General features: G+C 36.0%; 1 protein-coding gene across 1 annotated transcript in view; it reads left to right on the top strand.

Moving 5' to 3' along the window:
* The window catches only part of LOC145113668 (uncharacterized), a 28,031-nt gene extending 2,317 nt beyond the window's left edge, over nucleotides 1–25,714 (top strand). Inside the window, exons 2-4 of the mRNA XM_079049730.1 lie at nucleotides 17,524–17,584; nucleotides 20,556–20,640; nucleotides 25,072–25,714. Of these exons, the coding sequence (XP_078905856.1) occupies nucleotides 17,524–17,584; nucleotides 20,556–20,640; nucleotides 25,072–25,714 (789 nt within the window). The remainder of the gene's footprint in view (nucleotides 1–17,523; nucleotides 17,585–20,555; nucleotides 20,641–25,071) is intronic.
* The last annotated feature ends 1,515 nt before the right edge of the window (nucleotides 25,715–27,229 follow it).

Genomic DNA, 27,229 nt, shown 5'->3' on the forward strand with positions numbered 1-27,229 from the left:
AAAAAAACCGAATCTCCAACTTCGAATGATATCGGTTGTCTTTTATTGCCAGCATGGCTCTCTTGAGCAGCTAACATCCTTTCCCTAATCACTTTCAACTTTTCAGCAGTCTGATGGACTATTTCAAGTCCCATAAACTACTTTTTCCCAGCTTCCAGTCAACATCATGGCGTTCGACACTTTTCTCCATACAAAGCGTGATAAGGTGCCATCTAGATGTTCGAGTGGAAACTTTTATTATAGGAAAATTCTACTAATGGTAAATGTTCATCCCAGTTACCTTGGAATTCCAGGGTACATGCTCTCAGCATATCCTTTAACGTTTGAATCGTTCATTCGCTCTGACCATCGGTTTTCAGATGGTAAGCCGTATTCAAACACAACTTGGTACCCAATTCCTCTTACAGACTCCTCCAACACCTTGAGGTAAAACGGCTGTTATGATCGGATACAATCGTTAACGGAACACCGTGAAGCATCACAATTTCTTTCACATAAGAATTTGCAAGTTTATCCATAGACCATTTCCCGTTGGCTACTATGAAATGCACACTCTTAGTGAAGCGATCAACGACCACCTAAATTATGTCGTGACTGTTCCTTGTTCTGGGTAGTTTAGTCACAAAATCCATAGTGATGTCTTCCCATTTGCCCATGGGTATAGGCAGAGGTTCTAAACTCCCATACGGTTTCTGATGTTGTGCCTTAACCCTAGCACAAGTTACACACTCGACCACATACTTTGCAACATCGAGCTTCATCGTCGGCCACCAGTAATAGGGTTTTAGATCCCTATACATTTTCGTACTGCCGGGATGAATCGAGTACATGGTTTTGTGAGCTTCTTCCATCAGAAGACCTCTTACTCCTCCCGCCTTAGGTACCCAAATCCTATCTTTGAATACCTTCAGTCCTTGACCGTTTGTATCAAACACCAACGTTTTGCCCAAACGTTCCTCCTTTCGGTCATTTCTCTCTAAAGCTTCCTCTTGAGCTTTCTTTATACTTTCCACAACTGTCTAGACAACTTCAATTCTCGACGCTCTTGGCCTTTTCTTTTCAAGATTTACCTTCCGACTGAGAGCATTAGCAACAACATTTGCTTTACCAGGGTGGTAAAGTATCTCACAGTCGTAGTCCTTGAGTAACTTTAGCCAGCGCCGTTGCCTCATGTTCAATTCCTTCTCCATACCTTTAAGGCGAATACTACCACTGCCAACTCCAGACCATGAGTGGGGTAGTTCTTTTCATGCTCTTTCAATTGCCTCGATGCATACGCTATCATTTTATCCCTTTGGGTCAGAACACAACCTAACCCAACTCCATAGGCATTACTATAAAATGTGAAGTCATCAACTCCTTCAGGTAACGAAAGAATCGGTGCTTCACACAACTTCTTCTTTGACTTCTCAAAGCTTCCTATGCTTCTTATTCCAAGTATAGACGGCTCCTTTGTGGGTCAAAGTTGTCAATGGAGTCGCGATCGAAGAAAAGCCTTGGATAAATTAGCGATAATATCCAGCTAATCCTAAAAAGCTTCAGATCTCCATAGGACTTTCAATCGTAACCTTCGAGTTACAAAATAAATCCTTATTGAGGACTCCTTCTTCTTCTTAGAATAAGTATTTTCCTTCGTTTATTGTAACAGACCGATGGGTCATGTTCTAATGATCTCTCATTGTATACTGCACTACTTAGACTCAGATCTCATAGGGACAAATTTCAGAGCAAACTATACCTTCCTTCATGTTCTAATGTGATACAATCACAGTTCAACATGTATCATTTCTAACTACCTACTTCTTTAACAATGAGTGCGATACTTCTATTGATCGCTTTGATCATTTCTCACTTCAATCTTCTGGCTTAAGTCAAATACTACATCGAACTTGGTTCTCTGAACCACATAATAAACTCATCTTAGTCGGACTCGATTCGATATGACCTCTAAGGTCGGAATAACAATCATCTTCTTAGTCATTACCGAAACGATGGTAACGACAGACTAGAATAAGACGGAATCAATTACTAGTTTCTTGGTAACCTTGTGACTTTCCCTGATCCAAGTGTGAGTCATGTGCTTCCAGTAGTATAGATCTCTACTACTATTCACACCTACTCATACTCGTCCCAAGTACTGTCTCGCAGTCCCCAAGTCCTAAAATCACAAAACAATTTAACACATACGAATGTGTCCAATTAATCATAAAATTTTCCTAGACTCTACTAGGACTTCTTCCATGCGTATCTTCAGTCATCAATTCTACTTCAACTTGGTTGGTGATGGAAATTCCAGACGATTGGGACAACTTCAAAAATTACACCAACCATTCCATTCATCAGATGACAAAACCAGGTTTTATATCATTTCCTTGAAACGATTACACAAAAGTTCAAGTTTACCCTATAATATGCCTCTAATAGGCTAAACCACCTGTTACTATTCACATTACTACTTCGTAACTTGATCTTCGGGTATCAAGTCTTTACTTCTACTTCCTAGCATTATTAATTGCTTCGTCAAGGATATCCTGAAATTCCTTTGGCGTTGATGGTGCACTTGGCCTTGCTACTTCATTTTTCTTCGGACAGTCCTTAGAAATATGGCCTTCTTCCTTACATACATAACACACCTCCTTGGGAATCGTACACTTATTGGCGTAATGCCCTATTTCTCCACACCTAAAGCACTTCACCTTCCTGTCACAATCCCCAGAGTGTTTATTTTTGCACTTCTCGCACCATTTTCCTTTACCTCCTCTTTTGCCAGACTTTGAGGATATGTTGCTCTTGTTGGGCCTTGAAGACCCCTCAAATTTCCTCTTCTTGCCAACTTCAATCTTGTTGGCGGTCCTGTCATTGATCATATCTTCAACAGACTTGGCAGCCCAAATAGCTGCCTCCAAAGTAAGTGCCTGACGTACTGGCACAGTAAGTTCATCCTTACTTTGTTGAAGTAAATGTTTTGTTTCTTCCATCTATTGATCCAACATCGTACGCACCATTGCCTGCACCCCAGCCATCGTGATTGGCTCAGGCTGTGGATTATCGTTTCCGAATCCACTTTGAGTACTCGCCATTTCGATCTATACACCAATCGTAGGTGAATTTAGATCTTTATTTTCGATAGGTGTTAAATCTTCGTTATTACTCCGAAACGTTTACATGTTAGTTCTAATATCGTAGTCATACGTTTAGAATCCTACACACATAAGGTTTCCAGATCCGGTCGGCAACAGACCATAGATCCGAACAAATAATGGCATATATGACAAACATATATCATTTAGCACATAAAAGCATTTTAGGCATCTTTCCTAAAATAAACTAGTGCTCGTGTCAATTTAGGTTTACTACCTAAAATATAATAGACACACTCAACTCACAATCATCGCTTAGCATTCTAAGTTTAAGTCTAGACATCCTACAAATTTCCTAGTTCGCTTAAACTAATGCTCTGATACCAACTCTGACATCCCCTAATTTCTCGGCCAGAAAAGACCGATTTAATTTATGCTTTTTAAAATAAAATCAGAGAATCTTTTTAAAAGATGTTGCGGAATTGGTCCCCAAAACAACATATGATAAAAGTTTATCAAAACCTTTCTTTAAGAAATATATAATTTCCTTTTTATATTAAAACCTCGGGATGTCATGTTCCGATACAGATCAAAAGCATAAACAAGACATTATAAGCCTTACAACAGTTATTCATAACTACTGGCCTATAATCCATAAATCACTCCTCATCATCATCCGACTATGCTCGGGGTCCACTACCTGTAATATAAAAAGCTGAGTGGGTCAGGCTTGGAAGCCTGGTGAGCATATAGGGTTTTCAACCCACAATAAATAAATTTATTGTACTTAAACATCAAACAATCAACCAAATTACCCCAACCCCATTATCTTATTTATTTCTTAAGGGTTTAACCTAAGAATCAACTATCACTCCTTCCTAAGGATTCATCCTAAGGAATAGGCACAAGGTCACACCATCACCAGGGTTTATACAACAGGCACTAAGTCCATAGCTGCCAAGGTTTATTCAACATGTGCTAAATCCATAGCTCTCATTTATCGACAGTATTATTTACAGGTATTCCCCCCTTGCAATACATGTCAATGGGTTTTTAGAGTACATCAAATGAACATATAGTTCATTACACCTACAGGTTGCGGGCCTGCTAGTGTTCCACAGACCATCTAGAATAGTCCATGGTTGTCATCCCTACTCTGCTGAATGACGGGGGCCAACATTTTGGGTAAGTGATTCTCTCAAATTTCACCACTCACCCTCAACTCATGATCAATATTACTGATCATCTCTTTTATCCAACTCACCTTTCATTACACACCCATTATTTCATCTACCCATGTTTTACCCAACATTTTTGTAGATAAAAATACATATACAGTTTAAATTATTTAAAAACATGTATAAATCACACCTTCAACATCCAACTCAAATAAACAAACAATAAATATTCACACAGCACGTATTTTATGTAAAATACTTCATATCTATGTGTAAGGTGAAAGTAACTACACACTCACCTGATTTAATGAAAATCGGGCAGCAATTCGTTTCCTAAAACGATCGTTTCTAATAAAACCGGAAGTTTTATTGAGAAACCGGGCTCTCTACGAAGGGTCGGGCTTCAAAACCGAAAAGATAAATTTTCCTGGCTTCTCGGGCACTTCGTGGCGTATTCCGGGGCTTATAATTGATACCGGGGCTTTGGGGGAAGTTAGAATGAAAGAAATATTGAAAAAGGGCTAAAAATGACAAATTTTCAAAGTATACCCGGGAGGTCTCGCACCCTCCTATTTATAGGGGCGAGCCTCCTGATCCGATGGTTGAGAAGGAGCCACGCGTCGCAGATCCGAAGGCTCGCAGGGGGATGGCTCGCACGTGACTGCATGTGCGAAGGGTCTGCTGGAGGCTTCTGATTGGACCACTTCGGACCGCTCTATGGTTCGGACACGCTGCTGATGACACACCGAGATCGGACACGGGGCAGCCTCCTATTGGACCGAACCTCGGACTCGCAAAGAGCATGACACGCCTCGCCAGGTGGCTTCGGTGACTCAGCAGGTTCCGGACACGCGTCGGATTGCGAAGCGAGGACACGTGGCCGAAGTCCACGTGTGCGAAAATTCCCGGTTTTGGCATTATTCCTCGATTTTCGCGCCAAAACTTCTAAAATCCATAACTTTCGTATACGAGCTCTGTTTTTGACGTTCTTTATATGCACGCGTAGGTAAAATTACGCTCTACAACTTCCGTTTAGACTTCGTCGGCTAATTTTGATTTTAATTTTTATATTATTATTTTTAACAGACCTAGACAGGAAATCCGTTAAAAATTCATAACTTCTTCATCCGACGTCCGTTTTCGTCAGACTTTTTACCGTTGTGCTACTATTTACGAGACCTTCGATTCTCGTTTAGGTTGTGTCGGCTAAAAATCACTCGATCTAAAATTCGAGTTTTTAGCTGTCTACTGCTAAGCTGAAACTTCGAAAAGTCATAACTTCCTCATACGAAGTCAGATTTGGGCGTTCTTTTTATCGAACTTCTCGGTTTAACGAATACTACGAGTTTCATTTAGATTACTAAGGCTAAAAAGTAGTTTATCAAAAACTCACTTTTTACGACATTCGGCACCGTGCCGGTTTATCGTGAAACTTCGATAGGTCATAACTTCTTCGTTATAACTCGGATTTCGGCATTCTTTATATATCTGTAATCCTTGTCACGCCCACTATAAGTTTCTTAATAGATATCGGCTTTATCTAAAATTTAATTTTTGACGCTCATTTTTATTCTTAATTAATTAAATCCTAATAATTAAGCATAAAACACATAATTCACATAAAATTCACATAATTCCTTTTCATTTCTTCTAAATGAGTTACAAAGGTTAACCTAGACCATTATGTCAATATTAATGCCTATCCTAGAAATACGAGCGTTACAGAATGTCTCACAAAGCCGCATTAAAAGTTTACGTGTAGTAATAATGAAAAGCCATTTTGTAATGTAAAAGTATTATCATTCCTTAGTAGTTACGTAGTGTAAAAATAATTATTCATTTAAATAATTATTTTTCGTATTGTATCCCGACTTGGTAAAATAGAGTGTATGTGCCATAAACTATACCTATTATAGTTTATAAAAATGTTTCACTGAAATGATGAATCTTTTTGATGGGTTTTGAGCACTACATCAATCATATGGTGTACATGCAAACCCTAAAGCGTTGGATCTAGTTTGTCGAATATACATGCAATAATCATCCAAAGCTCATAAACCCTAGATCTAGCATATGATAAATGATATTAACATAAGAATAGGGTTTAGATCTTATCTTGATTGTTATAAAGCAATAACAATCTCAAAACCTTCATGACCTTGACTTCTGAAAGCTTAGTGCCTAAAATGTTGCACCTCTAATGGAGTCACAAACACCATATGCAACAAGATGAACAAGAAGAGAGGGAGGAAGCACCAAAAATGTCCTAGGGTTTCTCTTAGAAGGTTAGGGGCGTTTTTTTGGCTTGCCAAGGGTTCCTTTTATACTTAGGCTATTAGGGTTTTCAACCAGGAAACCCTAATCTGACTGCTTAGGCCCTAAGCAGCCCATGGAGTCCCCTAGAAAGCCCTTGGACAAAATCCATATGGGCTTCCCGTAGATTTCGTCCAATCCCCTTTCCATTAGGAATCCATAGCCCAATTGCAACTATCATATAATTGCAATATCAGTCCCCTTTATTTAATTAATCTCTTTTAGCCACAAAACTAATTCTTATTAATTCTTGACTAATATTAATTAAACAATATGATTTCTCTTTTAATATATTATTCATATAATATATTAATAAATCATAATTAATCCTCTTTCTCCTTAGTTCATCCTATCAGTTGCTATGGTGAAGGCAACCCAAAATGACCATGCTCACAATCGGGTCAAGTACATACCAAAATAGTTATGGGCTTAGACACCTAATCCAACAGTCTCCCACTTGGATAAGTCTAATAACTATATTGCATATGACTTCGAAACCTGATCAACAATCGTAACATTCAAAAGCCGCTATCGAACTCTGATCTTATCAGAAACATGTCCTTTAGATAAGGGATCATATATTCCTCCATTCTAGATATCGTATGAACTGAGACATGGATTTAAATCATACTCTCTGTTCATGTGTTGTTTCCCGGTTTCCGATTTATGACGACTGACAACAGACAACAATTGAACACATCAACTTAGTCCTGGCTTGGCCAAGCGCTTAGGGTGTCATCACTAAATCATCGAGGGGCCCACAGATATCGCTTTTATCCCACTTTGGGTAAAAGGAACAGATAAACTTCGACTCAATGCTCGCTTGTACCTACTCATCAAATCACACACAACAACCAAGTTATTGGTGCGTTTACATATTATCAATGTGTAACCGACTTGTAAATTACAACTCACATGTCTTGGTTTTAAGAATATAAGATATTATCGTCTCACCAATCACTCGTGATAAAATCCATGAAGCGATCCAAGTGAGTGTGGGTTTAATCCAATGCTCAAATCTTAATTCATAAGCACTCATGAACGTTGTAGCAAACTTTTGCTATGTCTAATACACTTTAGACATTCTACAAGCCAATTCACGACAATCTTCTTTCATACCTACTCCCAAAGTATGAGCGACTGTGGAACGTTCGAATAATCTTATTATTCAGGAAGTCAAAACATGCAAAGTGAAACATAAGAATAATCGAATCCAATATGGCCCCAAACTTTTGAGTATAAATAAAAATCCTTTTATTTAGTCACCATATTGATCACACATTATTCATTGCATAATGTTTCGGATAATCAACTTATTACTTGAATTATAACAACAGTTGTCCCATGCTCCAAGCATTCACATTCTGTTTTCCTATGATCCATACTTTGTGAAATAGATCAATTGAAGATATTTCCAATGATACTCATTTCACAACTCCTAATCCTTGTCATAAGTGTAAGAATACCAAATTCTCGCCACTACTAGAATATGTTAGATTCTAACATTTTATGCAATTATCCTTTTGTAATCTTATTGCACAAAAGTCACCAAGACTTTGCCAATGAAATTACAAAGTGCTCTATTGGGGATTGTTACAAGACAATTCCATAGATGTGAAGTCTCACATTCAAAGTACATTCCTTTGAACATCCTTCTTGCATAAAAGTTTATAATCTAGATATAGATTCTCGATATCCAACTCCCAATATCGAAACATTTCCATATTTTCCATACGACAACTCGTTATTAATAAAATCATATCTAATCATAATAATGTCATTATGGTCCATTCGTTACTATACTTCCAACCGCCCACAAGTGACCAATCCTTGGCAAACCTTAGATTGTACTTGACAGTTGTTTAATTATTTTGGTCAAATTCGGTTCTAGTCCTTTTTCCCTCTTGATGCCCTAGGCATTTGGAAAATTTTAGAACAGTCAAATATTACAGCATATGCAATTGAACCTATACCCGAAGCGTATGGGACACGATTCATAATAAATAAAACGTGATACTTTACTAGTTTCTTGATATAATATTGCCATATATAGGATTCCCATATGTTGAATCTTTTCAACATAACATCCATATATGTCCTTTGACTAAATTTAATTAAAATTTCTCGATCTAAGCCTTTAGATTTTGAAACTAAGTATAATATTCTCTCCCTTAATTATAGCAAAACAACTTTTCAACCCCTGCAACTTTGCAAAGTGAAACTTTTGTTTTCTATAATTAATATTGCTAACTTGCAATACTTAAAATAATAATCATGCTCCCACTAACATGATGATTATATCCTTATCAACATAACACTTATGCTCCCACTAGCTTTGACATGTATTCAGAAATCTGTTAAACTTCTAGAAAACAATACTTATTGCTTTCCAAAGATCATATTTCTAATACGATACACTTCGACAATCTTTTATCTAAGCTTCTAGAAAACAACTCATACACCTTTCCTTAGATAGCTCACATGTGTGTCTAAACAATTCTATAACTTATATCAATAAGTCTCGAATGTTCAAACTAATTGCCAAATCTTACAATTCGAACTATGAAGAGGGATGCCGTAGTCATAATCGAATTTGAGAATGCAATTTACATAATCGATATCTCATTAAAATCTTCCTAGTGAAAGCGTTTCCTCACAATCATTTTCATGAATGAGAGAAACCTTATGACACTTAGATTTTATGGTGTATGTGTTCCTATCCATGTAAATTTGTCATAACCATAATCATAAGATAATGTTTGTGACAAATCCAAACTCTTATGGACAAAACTTGTTCATTCTTTATTTCTTGCCATCAAGGGTCCCACCATTGCTTCCAAGTCTTCGAGTAGCTCACCCCTACCTATCAATGTAATTTCCATTGATCAGGATGTGTTGCCTCTATGAAATCAATTGAGAACTCATAGAACTCATATGCATAGTTGACTCAAACTGGAATGGCACAGAAACAAAAATGTGTCAACACGATAGGTTACAAACCTCAAGTCGTGTGCTAGTGTTTAACAATAGGTTTGCCCTTGATTAGTTCTTGAATATTTTCAAGATCATTTAGACTCCCACTCGCCTCTTGACATATAAGATTCTCTTGTCAATAAACATTTCTTGACATACAATTATTCAAGAGTTAGTGCGGATTCTTATCAAGACAAACACTACACACAATTGGTATAAGTTGGTCTTTGTCTTATCCAAGACATCACAACTTACCAATTTTCAAACGTGCAAGAGTAAGAAAACATTTTTCTACTTCACATTTGATGAGTGTGTTAAAACTTATTAAAATGTGTCACTCACGTCACAATCTTGGAGTATGACTCTAAGACTTGATTTTGGAACGAAGTATGACTCATCCTTCTGATTTAACCATTTCAACAATTTCCGATTCCTCTTCTTAGCCATAATAGTGTACTAAGGTGTCCTTAGATGATCAATTGTGATACGGTTTCAAAATCACTAAGTTAATCATAAAATAGATACTTAAGTACTCTCTCATCTTTTCAGATTGGAGAAACTTTTATCTTTCTGCCTAATTGATTCTTCTTATTCGTTCTTCTATTTATTGAAACCTTTTCAACGATTCAGAATTATACTTAATCTTTTAAGTATAACCATATTTACTAATCTTTTAGCAAATCATGACGAATATTTTATCGTTCTTTGTGGTGGACTTGACCTAGTGCATAACAATGCGTGCTAAATCTCCTAGTCCATCACTTGACTCACATACTTATGTGAAAAAGGAATTAGTCTTAATTTCCCAAATACGAAGTTTCTCATTCATCATACAATACCAATTGCATGATTCCAAGTTTCTGTCCAATTGAAACTTGGGCGATGAGAATCTTTCCTTATTTGGTAAATTTCTTACATTACCACAAATAACATAACTAAGAATCAAATCCATTCACAATATTGCTAACAATAGAAATATATTTAAACACCAATTTTCATAAAATCCATCGCAAGGAAACATAAATAAGATAAAACAAAATTTATTTTATTGCGGAAAAATCTTGTCCTTACAATGCGATTACAAATGAAAACTATGTAAATATTATTTAGCAGTTTGTCCTAACTCAAAGTAGCAGCTAAAAAATCCGATATTTGAATCATGCGATCGAAATCCATTTCTTCATGACCAGATTCAGCTCACTTCTTTCTTTTATGCTTCCTTTTTCTTCGATCCTACAAAACACCAAATGTAATCTTATCACGTCATGTATTAAGAATCTAAAAAGGAAGTTAGATAGTGGATTTTACCTGAAGTAGAGTCATACATCTTGACTCTCCCATCTCTTAGACCTATCAGGTAGTCAGGGCAGCTTCGCAACCAATGCCCCTTCTATTGGCAGTAGAAACACACAGATTCTTTGGGAATGGCACAAGGGACTATCTCAGACTTAGCCTTTCTCTTGCATAGAGAAAACTTTTCTGGACTTCCAATGTTGCCATTGTCCATAGAAGGTTGGGATATTGATTCTAGACAAATTTGCTCGACTAGTGCGCCAAATCATTTCTGATTCAGTAGCAATAAGCAAACAAGTCAAATCAATGAGGGTCACGTCGTGGTCCATCATATAGTACTATCTATTGAACTCACTATATTATTCGGGAAGTGACTGAAGAACCAAGTCAACAGCCAACTTCCTTGAGACATCAACACCCAACATTCCCAATTTATCAATATGTAACTTCATATCCAAGACAAGAGCACATACAGACTTTCCATCTTTGTGTCTTTTTGCCAATAGGGCTTGAGTGGCCTTGAACTTTTCAAGTCTTCGAGCACGTGGGTCAGGGAGAATTATTGGAGGAGGTGGAGGAAGTGAAGCATGATTTCCATTTCCACAATCCAATCGTGGAACATCATCTTCATGTTGAAAACATTTTCCAACGGATTCAGGAAGACCATAGTTGTCAGACTTTGATATCTACAAAACGGGAGAAATTCAAGTTAGTTGATTGGGTCCTTAATAAAACACCCAAATGAGATATTAAGGCTAGGACCCAACACAATATTCTACAACTTGGAAGAGGGATGTCGTAATCCAAATTGCAGAACATTTGAAGGTAGGTAAATGACGATTTACCAATTTCCACCATGAAAAACGAAAATTGAAGGTTTAAGTTTTAAATGAATTGAAACTCCTAGATCTTTTGAGATTCATTGAACTTTTCAATGGCATGTTTAATCTCGATTATGCCCTTCATTTGTGACTGGGATGCCGAGGATCACAAATAAGGTGTGAATAACCATGCGAATGTACGTGGTGCACTCAATGTCATTATCACCTAATCAATGTGCCGGTTAGCCACACACGCTCCACTGATCTATGACAAACATCGAGTCACCCTTCGCTACCAATCCCAATCCCAACTTAGTGTGCCGGTTAACCACACACGCTCCACTAATTGTCTCGGCAAGGGTACAAGTGTAATTCCATAGAATAGCATCATTTTCACATTTTGCCTAAACTAACTAAGATTTGGGGATTTATAAAGAGTGTTTAGTTACTTCGTATTTCATTATACTTATAATGGAAGGTTGTGTCCTATCCTACCCGTTCGGCTAACGACCCTCCAATAGTCAAGAGTACGATGGGTAAGAGTGGATACCCATTCAATCGCCATTTTATAGGCAGTTTCCTTAAACAACCCTTAGAGACCAGCTTCATGAATGAGGCCTACTAACGGTAAGACTGACTCTTTACTCATACATACATAATATGTTAAACTTTTAAATGTTATATAGTATAAGGTGTATTTGATACTTTTAAAATACTATGTGGTCTAATTTAATAAATTATACTTTTAATCTAATTAAATATAAACCAAATCATTATGGATTTATTAACTCTCTTTTAATTATTCACTTAATTAACTTAATAAAACCATAAGGGTGTAATTGAACTTTTCAAAAACTAGGGTTTTAGAATTTAATATTTCAAAATTAAACTTTTAATCAAAATTTTAAATTCCAAAACTTGAGGGCAAGTTTTGAAACTTTTCAAAACTATCTAGATCAAATTACAAATAATTCAATTAATCAAATAATTGGTGATTATCTAAATTTGACCTAATTCAATTTTATGGCAAGATAATTCAATCAAATAATTCAAATAAATCAAGTTTATCATATAAGGCAATGATTATCTAATTAATTGACAATTATCTACTATTTTGGCAAAGATAATCACATAATATCAATAAAATTCGGATTCTACTAATAAAAAACGTTTATGGTAATTATCTAACATAAAAAACAGCCAAAATCTCGACTTTCCCTCTGTCTGACACTCCGACTCGCCGAGTCACTCAAAGGACTCGCCGAGTACCCCTGGGGACTCGCCGAGTCTGTCAGTCATAGAGCCAAAAAACACGATTTCAAGCAAGCAATGAACAATTAAGCATCAAATACATTAAACAAACAGCCTAGGCTCTGATACCACTGATGGGTTTTGAGCACTACATCAATCCTATGGTGTACATGCAAACCCTAAAGCTTTGGATCTAGTTTGTCTAATATACATGCAATAATCATCCAAAGCTCATGAACCCTAGATCTAGCATATGATAAACGATATTAACATAAGAATAGGGTTTAGATCTTACCTTGATTGTTATATAGCAATAACAATCTCAAAACCTTCATGATCTTGGCTTCTGAAAGCTTAGTGCCGCAAATGTTGCACCTCTAATGGAGTCACAAACACCATATGCAACAAGATGAACAAGAAGAGAGGGAGGAGGCACCAAAAACGTCCTAGGGTTTCTCTTAGAAGGTTATGGGAGTTTTTTTGGCTTGCTAAGGGTTCCTTTTATACTTAGGCTATTAGGGTTTTTAACCAGGAAACCCTAATATGACTGCTTAGGCCCTAAGCAGCCCATGGAGTCCCCTAGAAAGCCCTTGGACGAAATCCATATGGGCTTCCCATAGATTTTGTCCAATCCCCTTTCCATTAGGAATCCATAGCCCAATTGCAACTATCATATAATTGCAATATCAGTCCCCTTTATTTAATTAATCTCTTTTAGCCACAAAATTAATTCTTATTAATTCTTGACTAATATTAATTAAACAATATGATTTCTCTTTTAATATATTATTCATATAATATATTAATAAATCATAATTAATCCTCTTTCTCCTTAGTTCATCCTATCAGTTGCTATGGTGAAGGCAACCCAAAAGGACCATGCTCACAATCGGGTCAAGTACATACCAAAATAGTTATGGGCTTAGACACCTAATCCAACACATTTGTATGCTATTATCAATTTACCATGATAATAATATGAAATGAAATAATTATATATGTATATTTATATAATTATACCCTTTTTGTTCGACATGTTACAAAAGGGTCAAAGTTTTATCGTAATCAAATTTGTACCCATATGTATATTTATATTTTATAAAAGATATAAATGTAACGGTTTGTATATTAACAAAATTTTTCTTGTGTTATACTTGTATTCCCCCCTAAAACATATAAAAATTGTGAAAACTGTAGGGGTATGAACTCACCTCGGGTGTGTTTTTGGCCGGATTACGATGTGAGTGGTGATGTTCTTCGAGTTAGAACTCGTGAATATAGTCGTATCCTAATTTATTTTAAACACGTAATATAGGTGCAAATTAGATAACTAACAATAAAGTGTTATATAAACACTAGGTGATAATAGGAAAACTTACCAATTAATTCCTAAGATTTAATTAAAAGATTTGTTTTTCCTAGGAATTTGTTGAAGATGTGAAGTGTTCTTGAGGATGTTCTGGGTAAGTATGTTGAAGGTTTGAAGATGGTCTTGAATATGGTTTGAAGATTGGAAGGAGTCTTATGAATTTTGAGAGCAAAATAACGTAACTTTGGAGGTGAAAATGAGATTATGAATGGTGATTTCGGTTGAATATATATATATATATATATATATATATATATATATATATATATATATATATATATATATATATAAGGGGGGTAAATGTGATTTGACATATGCGTTAGAATATGTATTCCATTACATTGGAAGGTGTGCCACCGCTTATAATTGTTGATTTTGGCTTATCTTCCAACCGAGAACCCATGATTTTGGTCACAAGTCCAACCGAGAACCTAGGGTCTTCGGTCTAGAGGTTCTCGGTCTCGCATGGTTCTCGGTCCAAGTGAGGTTGACTTCGGCCAAATGGGATTTCGGTTTAGGCTTAAGAAGTGATTTCGACCTAGCCATGGGATTTGATTCCCAAAACCAAAAACCCTTATAGTGGGGTATAATTTATTATTAAATTTTAACTATTTGATTTTTGTTATAACAATTGACTTTTATTTGACTTTCATTGACTTTTATTGACTCTAAATAACTGGTTATTACAGAGAGATTTTGTACCACCCAAGAAAAGCAAATGTGGTCGTTGATGCTTTGAGCCGCAAGTCGATTAGTTACTCGGTTGGGAGTTTATGTATGAGTATTTCGATTGATTCACTATTGCTGGATTTGATTAGGAAGGCTCAGGCGGAGGGAGTCAAGAAAGAGAACTGGAAGTAGGAGCGAATCAGGGATGAGATTGGCAGATTTTCTATCGACATTCGTGGATTATTGACCCGGTGTGGTCGGGTTTGGGTGCCAGACTTTGGTGGGATTAGGAAAACTGTGCTGGAGGAAGCACACAGGTACAGGTTTTCGATAAACCCTAGAGCCACCAAGATCTATAGGGATTTTAGACTTAGTTACTGGTGGCCATGCATGAAGAGAGAGATAGTCTGGTATGTCGAGAGGTGCATGACCTGTCGGATGGTCTAGGCTGAGCACCAGAGGCCGCATGGCAAGCTGCAACCACTGGAGGTTCCCATATAGAAATGGGAACATATTACCATGGACTTCATCACCAAGTTACCTCGGACGGCTAAGGGATTCGACGTGATATGGGTTATAGTGGATCGTCTGACCAAGAGCGCCCACTTTCTAGCCACTCAAGAGAGCTCATCGACCGAGAAATATGCCGATTAATATGTGCGCGAGATTGTTGCTCGACATGGTATTCCAGTCTCCATTGTATCCGATCGAGATGTTCGGTTCACTTCTCGATTTTGGCAGAATTTCCATGAGGAACTGGATATGAGGTTGCATCTCAACACTACTTATCATCCGCAAAGTTACGGTCAGAGTGAGCGGACCATTCAGACACTTAAGGACATGTTGAGAGCTTGTGTCAGAGATTTCGGTGGGAGTTGGGACTCCTACCTTCCCTTAGCTGAGTTTTCCTACAACAACAACTACCACTTCGGTATTGGTGTGCCGCCATTCGAGCTCATCTATGGGAGGAAGTGTCGTACCCCAATTTGTTGGGGGAGAGATTGGTCATAGAGTCATGGGATGGACTGAGGTAGTCCTTTAGACGGCAAAGCTTATTCAACAGATTATACAGAGACTACAGACAACTCAGAGTCGGTAGAAGAGTTATGTCGACAAGCGTCGATTTGAGTTGGAGTTCCAGGTAGGCGACATGGTTTTGCTGAAAGTATCACCCTGAAAGGGTGTAATACGCTTCAGGAAGAGGGGAAAGTTGGGGCCTCGTTATATTGGACCATTTCGAGTGATTTCCATTGTTGGCAAGGTAACTTATAGGCTGGATTTGCTTGAGGAGCTCAGGAAGATTCATGACACCTTTCATGTTTCTCAGCTTCGGAAGTGTATGGCTGATGATTCAGCAGTTATTCCTCTGGATGATATTCAGGTTGATGATCACTTGAATTATGTTGAGAGACCAGTGACGATCTTGTATCGGAAGACGAAGGCCTTGCGCAACAAGGTGGTGTCTTTGGTCAAGGTTTAGTGGCAGCATCAGCAAGGTTCCGAATGGACTTGGGAACCCGAGACGGAGATGCGAGAGCACTACCCTGATTTTTTCATGGAAGCGGACTTCGAGGATGAATTCTAGTTCTAGTGGGGGAGAATTGTAACATCTTGATTTCCAAGTATTCCATTTATGCCCTTGGTTTGAAAATTGTTTGCAAATTGGTCCTTAGTGGCATTTTTGTAATTTTGGAGAATGCATGAGTATGCTGAGTGTACGTTAGGCGTACGTGGCATAGTCCCAAACCCTAATGTTTAGGGTTTGGACCCTATTTAGACATCCTTAACTCTCAATTCACCCTTCTTTCATCAGCCTCCAGCCCCATTTCGACCCTTTCAAACCCTAATATCATGAGTGAAGCAATCTTAACATTGAGTGTGCATTTTGGTGTTCTTGAAGGAGAAAGAAGGAAGAGGAAACCATCCTAGAAGAGTAGAGCACTTTGAATCCATAATCACATCATCATTTGACACCATTTGGAGGTAAAAAGCTTTGATCTTGATGAAGTTTTACTTAGATCTTGTTTAGCCATGGATTTGTGATCTTTTTGGTCCCATAAGCTTGGTATTATGAGTATGGATTACTCTAGTTCATATGAGTTGTCCTTTCAGACGTTTTTGAGTGTTTAGAAGCATAAAAATGTAATCTTGGTCTTTAGTTTCCTTCCATGCATGAACTAGGATGTCTTAATGAGTTAAGAAGTTAAGGTTTTTGGTATTGAGCACTTAATAGCCATGCAAGACCATAAAGTTGGAAAACTCATAGTTAAGAACATCATTTGAGGACTAGATTTGGATTTTGGATGAAAGAGCTTATGGAATTAAGCTCTTAATAGAAAGAAAATGAGGCGGTTGTGTATGCTAGGCGTACCCCAGGTATGGTGCACGTATGAGGTCATCGACCCCGTTTCTGGTCAAGACTTGAGTATGCTAAGTGTACAAGCTAAGTACGTTGGGCGTACTGAGATGAGTTGACTCGGTTGACTTTTTGACTTTTTGACTTTGACCAGGATTTGACCTAGGGGTAATTTGGTATTTTGATTATAATTTAAGTTTGATCATGTTCCAATGAATAGGTGACCGATAGAGCTGATATTATGAGCAATGTACTATTCAACAATCTTTTCAGACTGAGAGGTGAGTTTTTCCTCACTGTACTTGTCGGTCGAAGGCACCAATACCGACCCACTGAGTTATGTATCCTTGTTTAGAGGATGTTGTTATGTTGTAGTGAGCTGTTAGATCTGTGTCCTGGTATATAGGATGTTTTATGATGCAGTGATCTGTAGACATGTCTGTTTGTCTATTGATTGGTTATATGATTATATGTTGATGGATATATGTTATTTATTATGTATATGTCAACATGACATGGTGGGGTTGAGATTGTACTGCTTTGTGTTTTCAGTCAACAAACCGGGGCATTCCAACCGGAAGGTTGGGACCCCCGGTATATTCGTCCGTTTCAAGTGATTGCCAGGGTTGGCAGAATGAGCTTATTGGTTGGATTTGCCTGAGGAGCTCAGTCAGATTCACAACACCTTCCATGTTTCTCGGCTTCGGAAGTGTGTGACTGATGATTCAACGGTTGTTCCTCTGGATGATATTCAGGTTGATGATCGCCTGAATTATGTTGAGAGACTAGTGGAGGTTTTGGATAGGAAGACGAAGACCTTTCGCAACAAGGTGGTATCTTTGTTCAAGGTCTACTGGCAACATTGGAAGGGTTCCGAATGGACTTGGGAACCCGAGGCAGAGATGCAGGAGCATTACCCTGAGTTGTTCACAGCAGCGGACTTCGAGGACGAAGTTTGATTCAAGTGGGGGAGAATTATAACACCTCAAATTCCAGGTATTAACATTTTGACCCTTGTCATGAGAGTTATTTGCAAAGTTGGTCCCATGTGGTATTTAAATGGAAATTCGGACTCGATCACGTACGCTGGGCGTATGCTTGGTATGCTGGGCGTACGTGACAGAGACTTAAACCCTAATTTTTAGGGTTTGGACCCTATTTAAACATCCTTAACTCATTGATACCTCTTCATTCTTCATCCCCCACCTCCATATTTGACCCTAGCTAACCCTAATCCATTTTTGAGCATCCTTGATCCATTAGTGTGTGTTTTGGTGTTCATAGAGGAAGGAGAAGAAAAGGATAACATCTTGGAAGATTAAAGCAACCTTGGATCTGGAAGTTTTGCACCCTCCTCCATCTCTAAAAGGTATAAAGTTTATACCTTGATGATTATTTGGTTAGATCTAGCTTATATGATGTTATTATGTGCTTTTGTCCCCAAACAATGATGTTATTGAGTATGGCATGATGTAGACCAAATGGACTGCCTTTTCAGACGTTTTGGAGTGTCTAAGGTCATAAAAATGCAATCTTGGTCATTAATTTCCTTCCATGCATGGGTTACAATGTCTTAATGAGTTAAGAAGTTAAATTTTTTAGTATTGAGCACTTCCTAGCCATCTTAAGTCATAAAGTTGGAAACTTTATGACTTAAGATGTTATTTTGGGACTAGATCTGCTTTTGGTCGAAGGGACTTTATGGAATAAGCCCTTAAATGGAAGGAACACATTCATCCAACGCACGTTGGACATATGCGATAGGAGCTCCGATCCTGTATTTTGAGTATGCTAAGCGTACAAGATGAGTATGTTGAGTGTACTCGGCTGAGTCAACTCGGCCGACTTTTTGACTTTTAACTTTGAACATATTTTTACCAAGTTTGACATTGGGGTATTTTGAATTGTAGTTGAGTTTAGTTATTTTTCAATGTATAGGTGACCGGTAGAGCTGATATTCAGATCAGTGTCCTGTTCAACTATCTTTTCATACTGAGAGGTGAGTTTTCCTCACTGTACTTGTGGGTCGAAGGCACCAATGTCAGTCCACTAGGTTATTTGCCCTGGTATGCATGGTGTTGTTATGTTGTAGTGATATGTTAGATCTGTATCCTGGTATATAGGATGTTGTTATGCTTTAGTGATCTATTAGATCTGTATTCTGGTATATAGGATGTGCAATGCAGTAGTGATCTGTAGATCTTCCTGTTGTCTGTTGATTATTCATATGTTTATCTGTTGCATATGTCGACATAGTATGGCTTGGGGTTGAGGCTTTACTGCTATGTGTGTGAGCCAACAGACCGGGGGTAATCCAACCTGATGGATGTGGATCTGATGGTATACCAATGCGATGACTGATTGAATCCGCTGTATAGTGGTATTCCAATCTGATGACTGATTGGGCCGGGGGTAATCCAGCCCGATGGCTGTGGACCTGAAGGTATTCTAGTCTGATGACTGATTGGACCTAGCAAGCATGGTTATATATGTTATATATGTTGTGTGTGGTACTTTGGGGGAACACACTAAGCGTTGACTTATAATTTCAGTTTATTGTTTCAGGTACTTCAGACGATCGTGGAAAAGCGAAGACATGATCGTGCACATCCTCTTGGTTTTTATGATTTTGGATTTTAGGATACTCTGACTGTGACTATAACAATGTTTTGTAACTATTGTGGTCGTTGGATTGGTTTTAAAAAAGTGAAAATTTTACTTTAATTTTTAGGACGTTACAAGTTTGCTGGTTTTTTTTACGGATTTACAAAACTTGCACGATGTAATGTCTCAAAGAAATTATGACCCAAGTTCACTACTCTCATCTCTTAACCTAGTATTTTTCTTATCTTGCCATTTTCGATTGGTTTTTCTAACTTTGTTTAGTCTATTTTTTGGTTGTTTTCAATTGTTTTGAGTAGTTCTTGGATTATGGAGATAGAATATTGATGCTTGAGACCTTCTCTTAAGGGAATGATAACTACTTAGTTGGGGATTTTAACCCTTACAATTGTTATTCTCCTTAAATGCTTCTTATGTTTGTACCATAAATGATAATTAACTGATAATACAATATAGTATGAAGAAAGTCTACCATTGTAAAATAGATAGATTTTAAAATTCAACATTTATGAAAATGTTTATGTTGAAATGTGCTTGTATGTGAGAATATCTATTTGGAGTATGTAATTAGTGATAAATCCTTTGATCATATGATTTATCAATTTATTTTTTTTCTCTTTTGTTTTAAAGGAATCATGGGACTAAATCCAAGAAGTACCAATTTACTTTCATGCACTTTGTGGGTGGAAAAAGTTACCATGTTGCTAGAAACAAGGTTTGCAAGTGAATGATAAAGGATTGGAGACTTGGAGGTGTGGTTAACAATTAAAGGATAAAATGGCAGTACACTATGGAATACACATGAGACATGGATGCATTTTCTTGGCTCTATATAATTTATTTTTCATCTTGAATATTATAAGTGAATGTTTCATCCCCTTAACAAGTTTTATACTTTGTAGAAATAGCATTATGCAGATTAAATTGATTGGCTAGAAATAGTGTCAAATTTTCATTTGGTTGTCCTTTACTGTTTATGTACATTGGATTTATCATCTATCAAGCATGTTTTGTTTATGAAAAAAGATTGATTCGATTTTAAACCACAATGATCTAAAATGAAGTATTTTATATGTAATCGTAACTCATACGCAAATGTTGTATTTGATTGTTACTATTGTAGAGTTTTTGAAATGCTTTGATGGCTTCACTTAGACTAGAGGGAGTGAGAGAGAAACTTCCCTCACTTTTTGTGGGCCACATCACCCTTTCCATCACTTTCCTTTCCCTCACCTAAACCCAAGGAATGGGTGAAAAGCTTCCCTCACTATTTTGTTTTTTGTTTTTTTTAAATAAAATTAATTCTTTTTTATGATTTATAATTTTTAAATTAATAATAAACATAAAATTTAATTAAAAATAAAAAATATTTCATTAATTAAAATAAAAATTACATTAAACCTAATATTTAAATAAGTAGAAAATTAAAAAAAATGCAAACAAAAAATCAAACAAACCAACATAGAAAACATAATTGATATCCTAATTTGAAAAAAACCAAAATACGTCACTCAAAATCATTGTCCTCGTCATTGACCTCATCGTCTTCATCATTCTCCCAAATGTCACTCTCGTCATCAGAATCTTCGCTCTCGATGAACATATCAGAATCCTCGTCTGATTCGTCAAACAAATCATCGTGAGAAAACTCTATCGGCGGCTAAATATGAGTCCTATAAACCTGTTCCACCAAATCAGCACGAAGGGCGTGATGAATGTCGCGATTGTGTACTTCTCTTCTATTTGCCCTATACTCTTGTGTACCAACGGCTACTCCTTCGACATTTGGCAAAACTTCATTTTCGTTGTACCGACATATCGCTCTTCCTTCGTCTTCAAGAATCATATTATGCAATATGATACATGCATACATTACATGCTGTAACCTTTTCACTTCATATGACCTTGCATCGGCTGCTAGTACTTGCCAATGTCTCTTAAGTACACCAAATGTTCGCTCCACATCCTTCCTAGCTGACTCTTGCGCCTCTTTAAACTTTTTCCTTTTCGGGTCGTTAGGACATGTAAACGATTTCACAAAAACAGACAAGGGAGGATATATACCGTTAGTAAGATAGTATCCATACTTATATGCTACCCCATTTGCTTGAAAATGTACATCGTGCGACTTTCCAAGGTAGATATCGTTGAATACTGACGACTGGTCTAGTACCTTGATGTCATTGTTTGCTCCAGCTGGACCAAAATATGCATGTCATATCCAAAGATCATGTGATGCGATAGTCTCTAGAACGATCGTCGGCTCTTTGTGATTGCCTCTCATGTACTGACCACACCATGTGTTGGGGCATAATGACCAACCCCAATGACATGATTGTCATTTTGATTATATATACGGTCATATCGAGTAGTCCTAAAACAATTTATTATTTATTAACATTTGTATGATATTTTGGTATGACACGTATAGACGAGATGAAATCAATGTTTCAATGAGAATTTAGAAAAAGAAAAGTAATATGGTAAATCTTCATGTGGGTAAAGAACATGCATAAAGATAGCAAAATATATTTAAAGATTGAAGTCTACTCAAGGAAAGGACATCATAGGATTATTATTTTGATTAGTTAAAAATCATGCGTTTAAGGCTAAAGTGGAGATTGTTTTGCCTTTACACTTGGATTAAGGTTGTTTTTAGTTTTGTTCCCAAGGAAAAATATACTTACTTATGTTATATAAGGACTTTGGATTTTTATTGTCGATTATATTAGACATAGGTCATTCGAAAAAAAATATTAGACATTGTTGTGTGTTTAGTCTCATCCTAATAAAATAATGATCAGTGTTATAGTTAAATTTAATTTTGTAGTTGTAGTTATTTTCTAAAGCGTGATCTTTTCTTTTATCAAACTTGGATTACTTTCATTGTCTAGTTATGATTTTATCTTGAGTGGGCTTTAAAATAGCAAACACCATTAAAAAAAATTAAAATTCATTTTCATGTCAACATGACATTAATGCATTGTATCTATAGATCTACAGTAACTATTAGATGATATTTTTGATTTTCCATTAACACGTAAACAACTAAACATTATATTAACGTGACAAAAAAAAAAAAAAGTAAAGCTGTAATTCTTATTTTATTTTTTGATGGAAGAATTGTTGAGTTCAGGAAAAGTATTGAATACTGATTATATGTAGTGCTACATGGCCGTCAAAATTGATTAAGTTAAAAGACATATTTCTTTTCGGGTTGTAATGTGATTCACCTATCCTCGTGCGACGTGATTTCAATTAGTATTATTATTTACTTTTTTAACGGAAAAAGAAAATTTAACAGATGAAATTCCTAAGTCAATCCCCATTAGTGAGCATCTCATCATAACTCATCTCAAAAAATAAAAATAAAAAGAAATAAAAAAGAAAAGAAATGATGGGAGTGAATTGTCACCACTCGTCAAAATTGTACCATGGAAAACCAACCAACATGCTATCAACCGAACCAAAAAAGTTGGTAGCCAGTATATTTGATAGCCAACATGTTTGATTGGTAGTACCGTACCAATTAAACAATCTTGGTACGGTAATAGTACAAAAGTTTGAATACCAGGATAATATTTACCAACCAATTCATATATATATATATATATATATATATATATATATATATATATATATATATATATATATCCATATTCTAATAAAAAAAATAAGTTTAATCTCCTATTGATAAGTGTCATACAATTAGAACTCCTTATTAATGTTATATATCACTTATCATGCTACTTGTCAACCTATTAATTATTCATTTCAAATTTTCAATTTTAAATTTCCACTCTAATTAAATTAAATTAATAATTGATTATTTATTTCAAATTTCAAATTTTAAATTTTCTCACTCTAATTACATTAAATTAATAATTGATTCTTAATTTTAAATTTTAAATTTTAATTTTTTCACTCTAATTATATTAAATTAATATCATTTGATTGAAAAATAAAAAAAAATTAATACATATTATAAAATGATATAACTTCACGTATTTATTTAAATCAACGATTAAAATTTTATGTAAATAAAAATATCTCTTAAGTAATAATTTATTTAAAATAATTAATTAATAATTTTCATTTTTTGATATGAAAGTTTAATTAATTTTATAACTGTGATTCTCACGGGTTATAAACTAGTATATATATAAACGAAATCGTAAAATTCAATTGTTAATTGTGTTTAGTGTTTTCATATTTAAGAACGTTATATAAGTTATTTGGTCGCATTAGTCAATATTTATCACCACGTTAAACCATAAAATTAAAACATTACTTTAGCGTTACCTTCAATAGAATTCTTTTGTAAATTAAAAGAACTACATAACTAATTTCTTTACTAAACGTCAAATACCCGATGTATTTGCTTATTTTAAATCTTACAATAGACTATTAAAAGAAGTCGGTATATACCATTACCAATTTGTACCAACCAAACTTGTTGGTAACAAAATATATTGGTACCAAGTATACTTGGTACGGTACTGGTAGCAAATTTTTTATACCAATTATAACTGGTACGATACACAGTTCAAGTAAAAACGAATTGCTACCGTACCAATTCCACCCCTAGTCACCACAACCTCTCTCTCTCTCTCTCTCTTCTCTCTTCTTCCCTTTTTTCATTCATTTTATAAAAAAATAGATGTGATAGTAATTTTAAAATTAAATAAAATATATTGAAATATATAGAAAAGAATTATCTTAAAAAATGAGACTAATGTTGATATATTTTTTTGAAATTTTTTTAAAAATAAAATAGTGGATTGGGTTGAGTTGCTAATGTGGATAAAAGTTTATGATTAGACTGTCCGATATACAGTGGACGAGCAGACTCGTGGTCTACGTGGCCACAGAAGATCCTCGTGCACACCATCCCTTCCATTCGTGGTTGGGCGTGGTCATGCTCAAATGTGGTGCGGACAACGAATGTAAGCGACCAATTGGGTTTGAGTTTCAATATGTTACTGTTCAACGGTCAATTGTTTCAATTTTTTTTAAAATAAAACATTACTTATATATAAACACAACAATTTAACAATCTATACACTCAAACCATTCTCTATACTTTCTATCTCTAAAACAAAAATACATGTATTTCTTTAAGAATTTTTGACTCGGATGATGACAGAGACTTCATCTCGACATTCTTCAACATTGTGCAACACATTCACGATGAAGAAAGTTCGAATGCTGTTCGTTCAAGCGCGGTCGTCAATCGTGATCGCCAAGTCGCACACGACTTATTGGTACGTGATTACCTTGCCGATAATTGTCTTTACAATGATGACTCATTCGAACGTCATTTCCGTCTAAATAAGGCTATATTTTTACATATTAGTAACGCTTTAGAGGCCCGTTATGAATTTTTCAAACAAAAACCCGATGCTAGAGGAATAATGAGTTTTAGTAGTATACAAAAATGTGAGGCTGCGCTTAGGTATTTAGGATACGATATAACATTTGATGCATCCGACGAGTACTTGAAAGTATCTGAGAGGACCGCAATTGATTGTGTAGATTGGTTTTGTGCATGTGTGTATGCGGTTTTTCACCGACAATATTTGCGTAAACCTACTTTAAGTGATATTGAGAGATTATATTCGGCTCATGAACAGAGGCATGAATTTCTGGGTATCCTTGGCAGTCTAGATTGTACGCATGTGGCTTGGGAAAAATGTCCAACTGCATGGCGTGGTCAATTCACTCGAGGAGATATAAGTGAACCAAATATAATCCTAGAAGTTGTTGCATCTCAAGATTTGTGGATATGACATTCGTTTTTTAGAGTTGCGGGGTCTAACAACGACATTAACGTTCTTGGCCCGTCTCCCATTTTCAACAATATTTGGACCGGCAAAGCACCTGATATGTCGTTCACGGTGAACGAGCATTCGTACAAATATGGTTACTATCTTTGTGATGGGATATACCCTGATTATTCTACATTTATGAAGGCATACTCGGTTCCTCGAAGTGAAAAGACAAAGTTGTTCACAAAAAGGCAGGAACCAGCGAGAAAGGATATCGATAGGGCATTTGGAGTCCTCAAGCAGATATGACATGTAGTGAAATACGCTACATGACTTTGGGATAAGGATAAACGAATGGTCAAAGCATGTATTATAATGCATAATATGATCATTGAAGATCAAGGTCGATCGATTTGCACGTATGACCCGGGCGACATAGTCATCCCGATTAAAGAGTTTACACCTGGAACGACTGAATTTTTAGCACGAGTTGTTGAAATTCGTAACAGTGAATCATGTTTCAATCTTCGAGAAGATGTCGCGGATCATTTGTACGAACTCAACATGAACGAATATTAGTTTTTTTTTAATGATTTTTTTATGTTTTTTTTTAATTCTAGTTTTTTAAGTAATGTAGTTTTTTAAATTAATGTAATGTTTCTTTATTGAATGAAAAACTAATTATAAATTTTCTATGTTTTTTTTTGTATTTAAAAGTTGTATTTTATTGTATTTTTGAATTAAATTTAATTAAAAAACAAGGTGGAGTGGTGTGTTTAGTGGTAGGTATCCCATGGTTAATGGTTGTGAGTACGGTGATGATGTGGCACCCACCACTATAGTGGTTAGTAGTGTGTATAACGGATGACCTTAGTTAGGTTGTGTATGTAGAAGATAGAGAAAATAGTTTTTTAATAGATATTTGGGTTGGGTTAGATTGCGAATGAGGGTAGTCTAAATGATGTAGATATAATCAATGCCAACTTAGATTTTGACATATATTGCAAGGTAGTCGACAATAGTGATTTATATTGAAGACTCCAAGGGTGAATTAGAGATGTTGAGGGAGGTACCGAGGTTGTAGTTTCCACCAATAACATCATTTAATTTGCCGCTCGACAATTTCTCCTGTCATCATCTCATGGGTATATTAAATGGCTTCTTGTCTAACGGTATTAGATGTTGTCCTCCCTTCTTGAAGTCAAGAGTTCAAATCTCATTTGCGACATTGGTGGATTAATAAATAGTTTATGAGTAGGTTAGATATGTTTTTTTTTGGAACCGGTCTATATATTAATAATAAAAATAAAACAGGAGTCTAGACCCCACTAGCAAGGAGCTAGAAAAGGGAAATGAAACAAAGAAAAGATAGAATGAAAAATAGGAGAAAATAAAAAAGGAAAACGAAAGATTACATGCCAATATGAGTAGCTTAGATATGTCATTCATAAAAATCATCTCATGGGCATAAATGTCCAAGACACAACTACAATACCATTTCAAGGCAATTACAATGGTTTGATCTGATAACCGCAA

Source organism: Lactuca virosa, chromosome 1 (genome assembly GCF_052849685.1).
Source record: "Lactuca virosa cultivar CGN04683 chromosome 1, Lactuca_virosa_CGN04683_v6, whole genome shotgun sequence".
NCBI classification, from domain to species: Eukaryota; Viridiplantae; Streptophyta; class Magnoliopsida; order Asterales; family Asteraceae; genus Lactuca; species Lactuca virosa.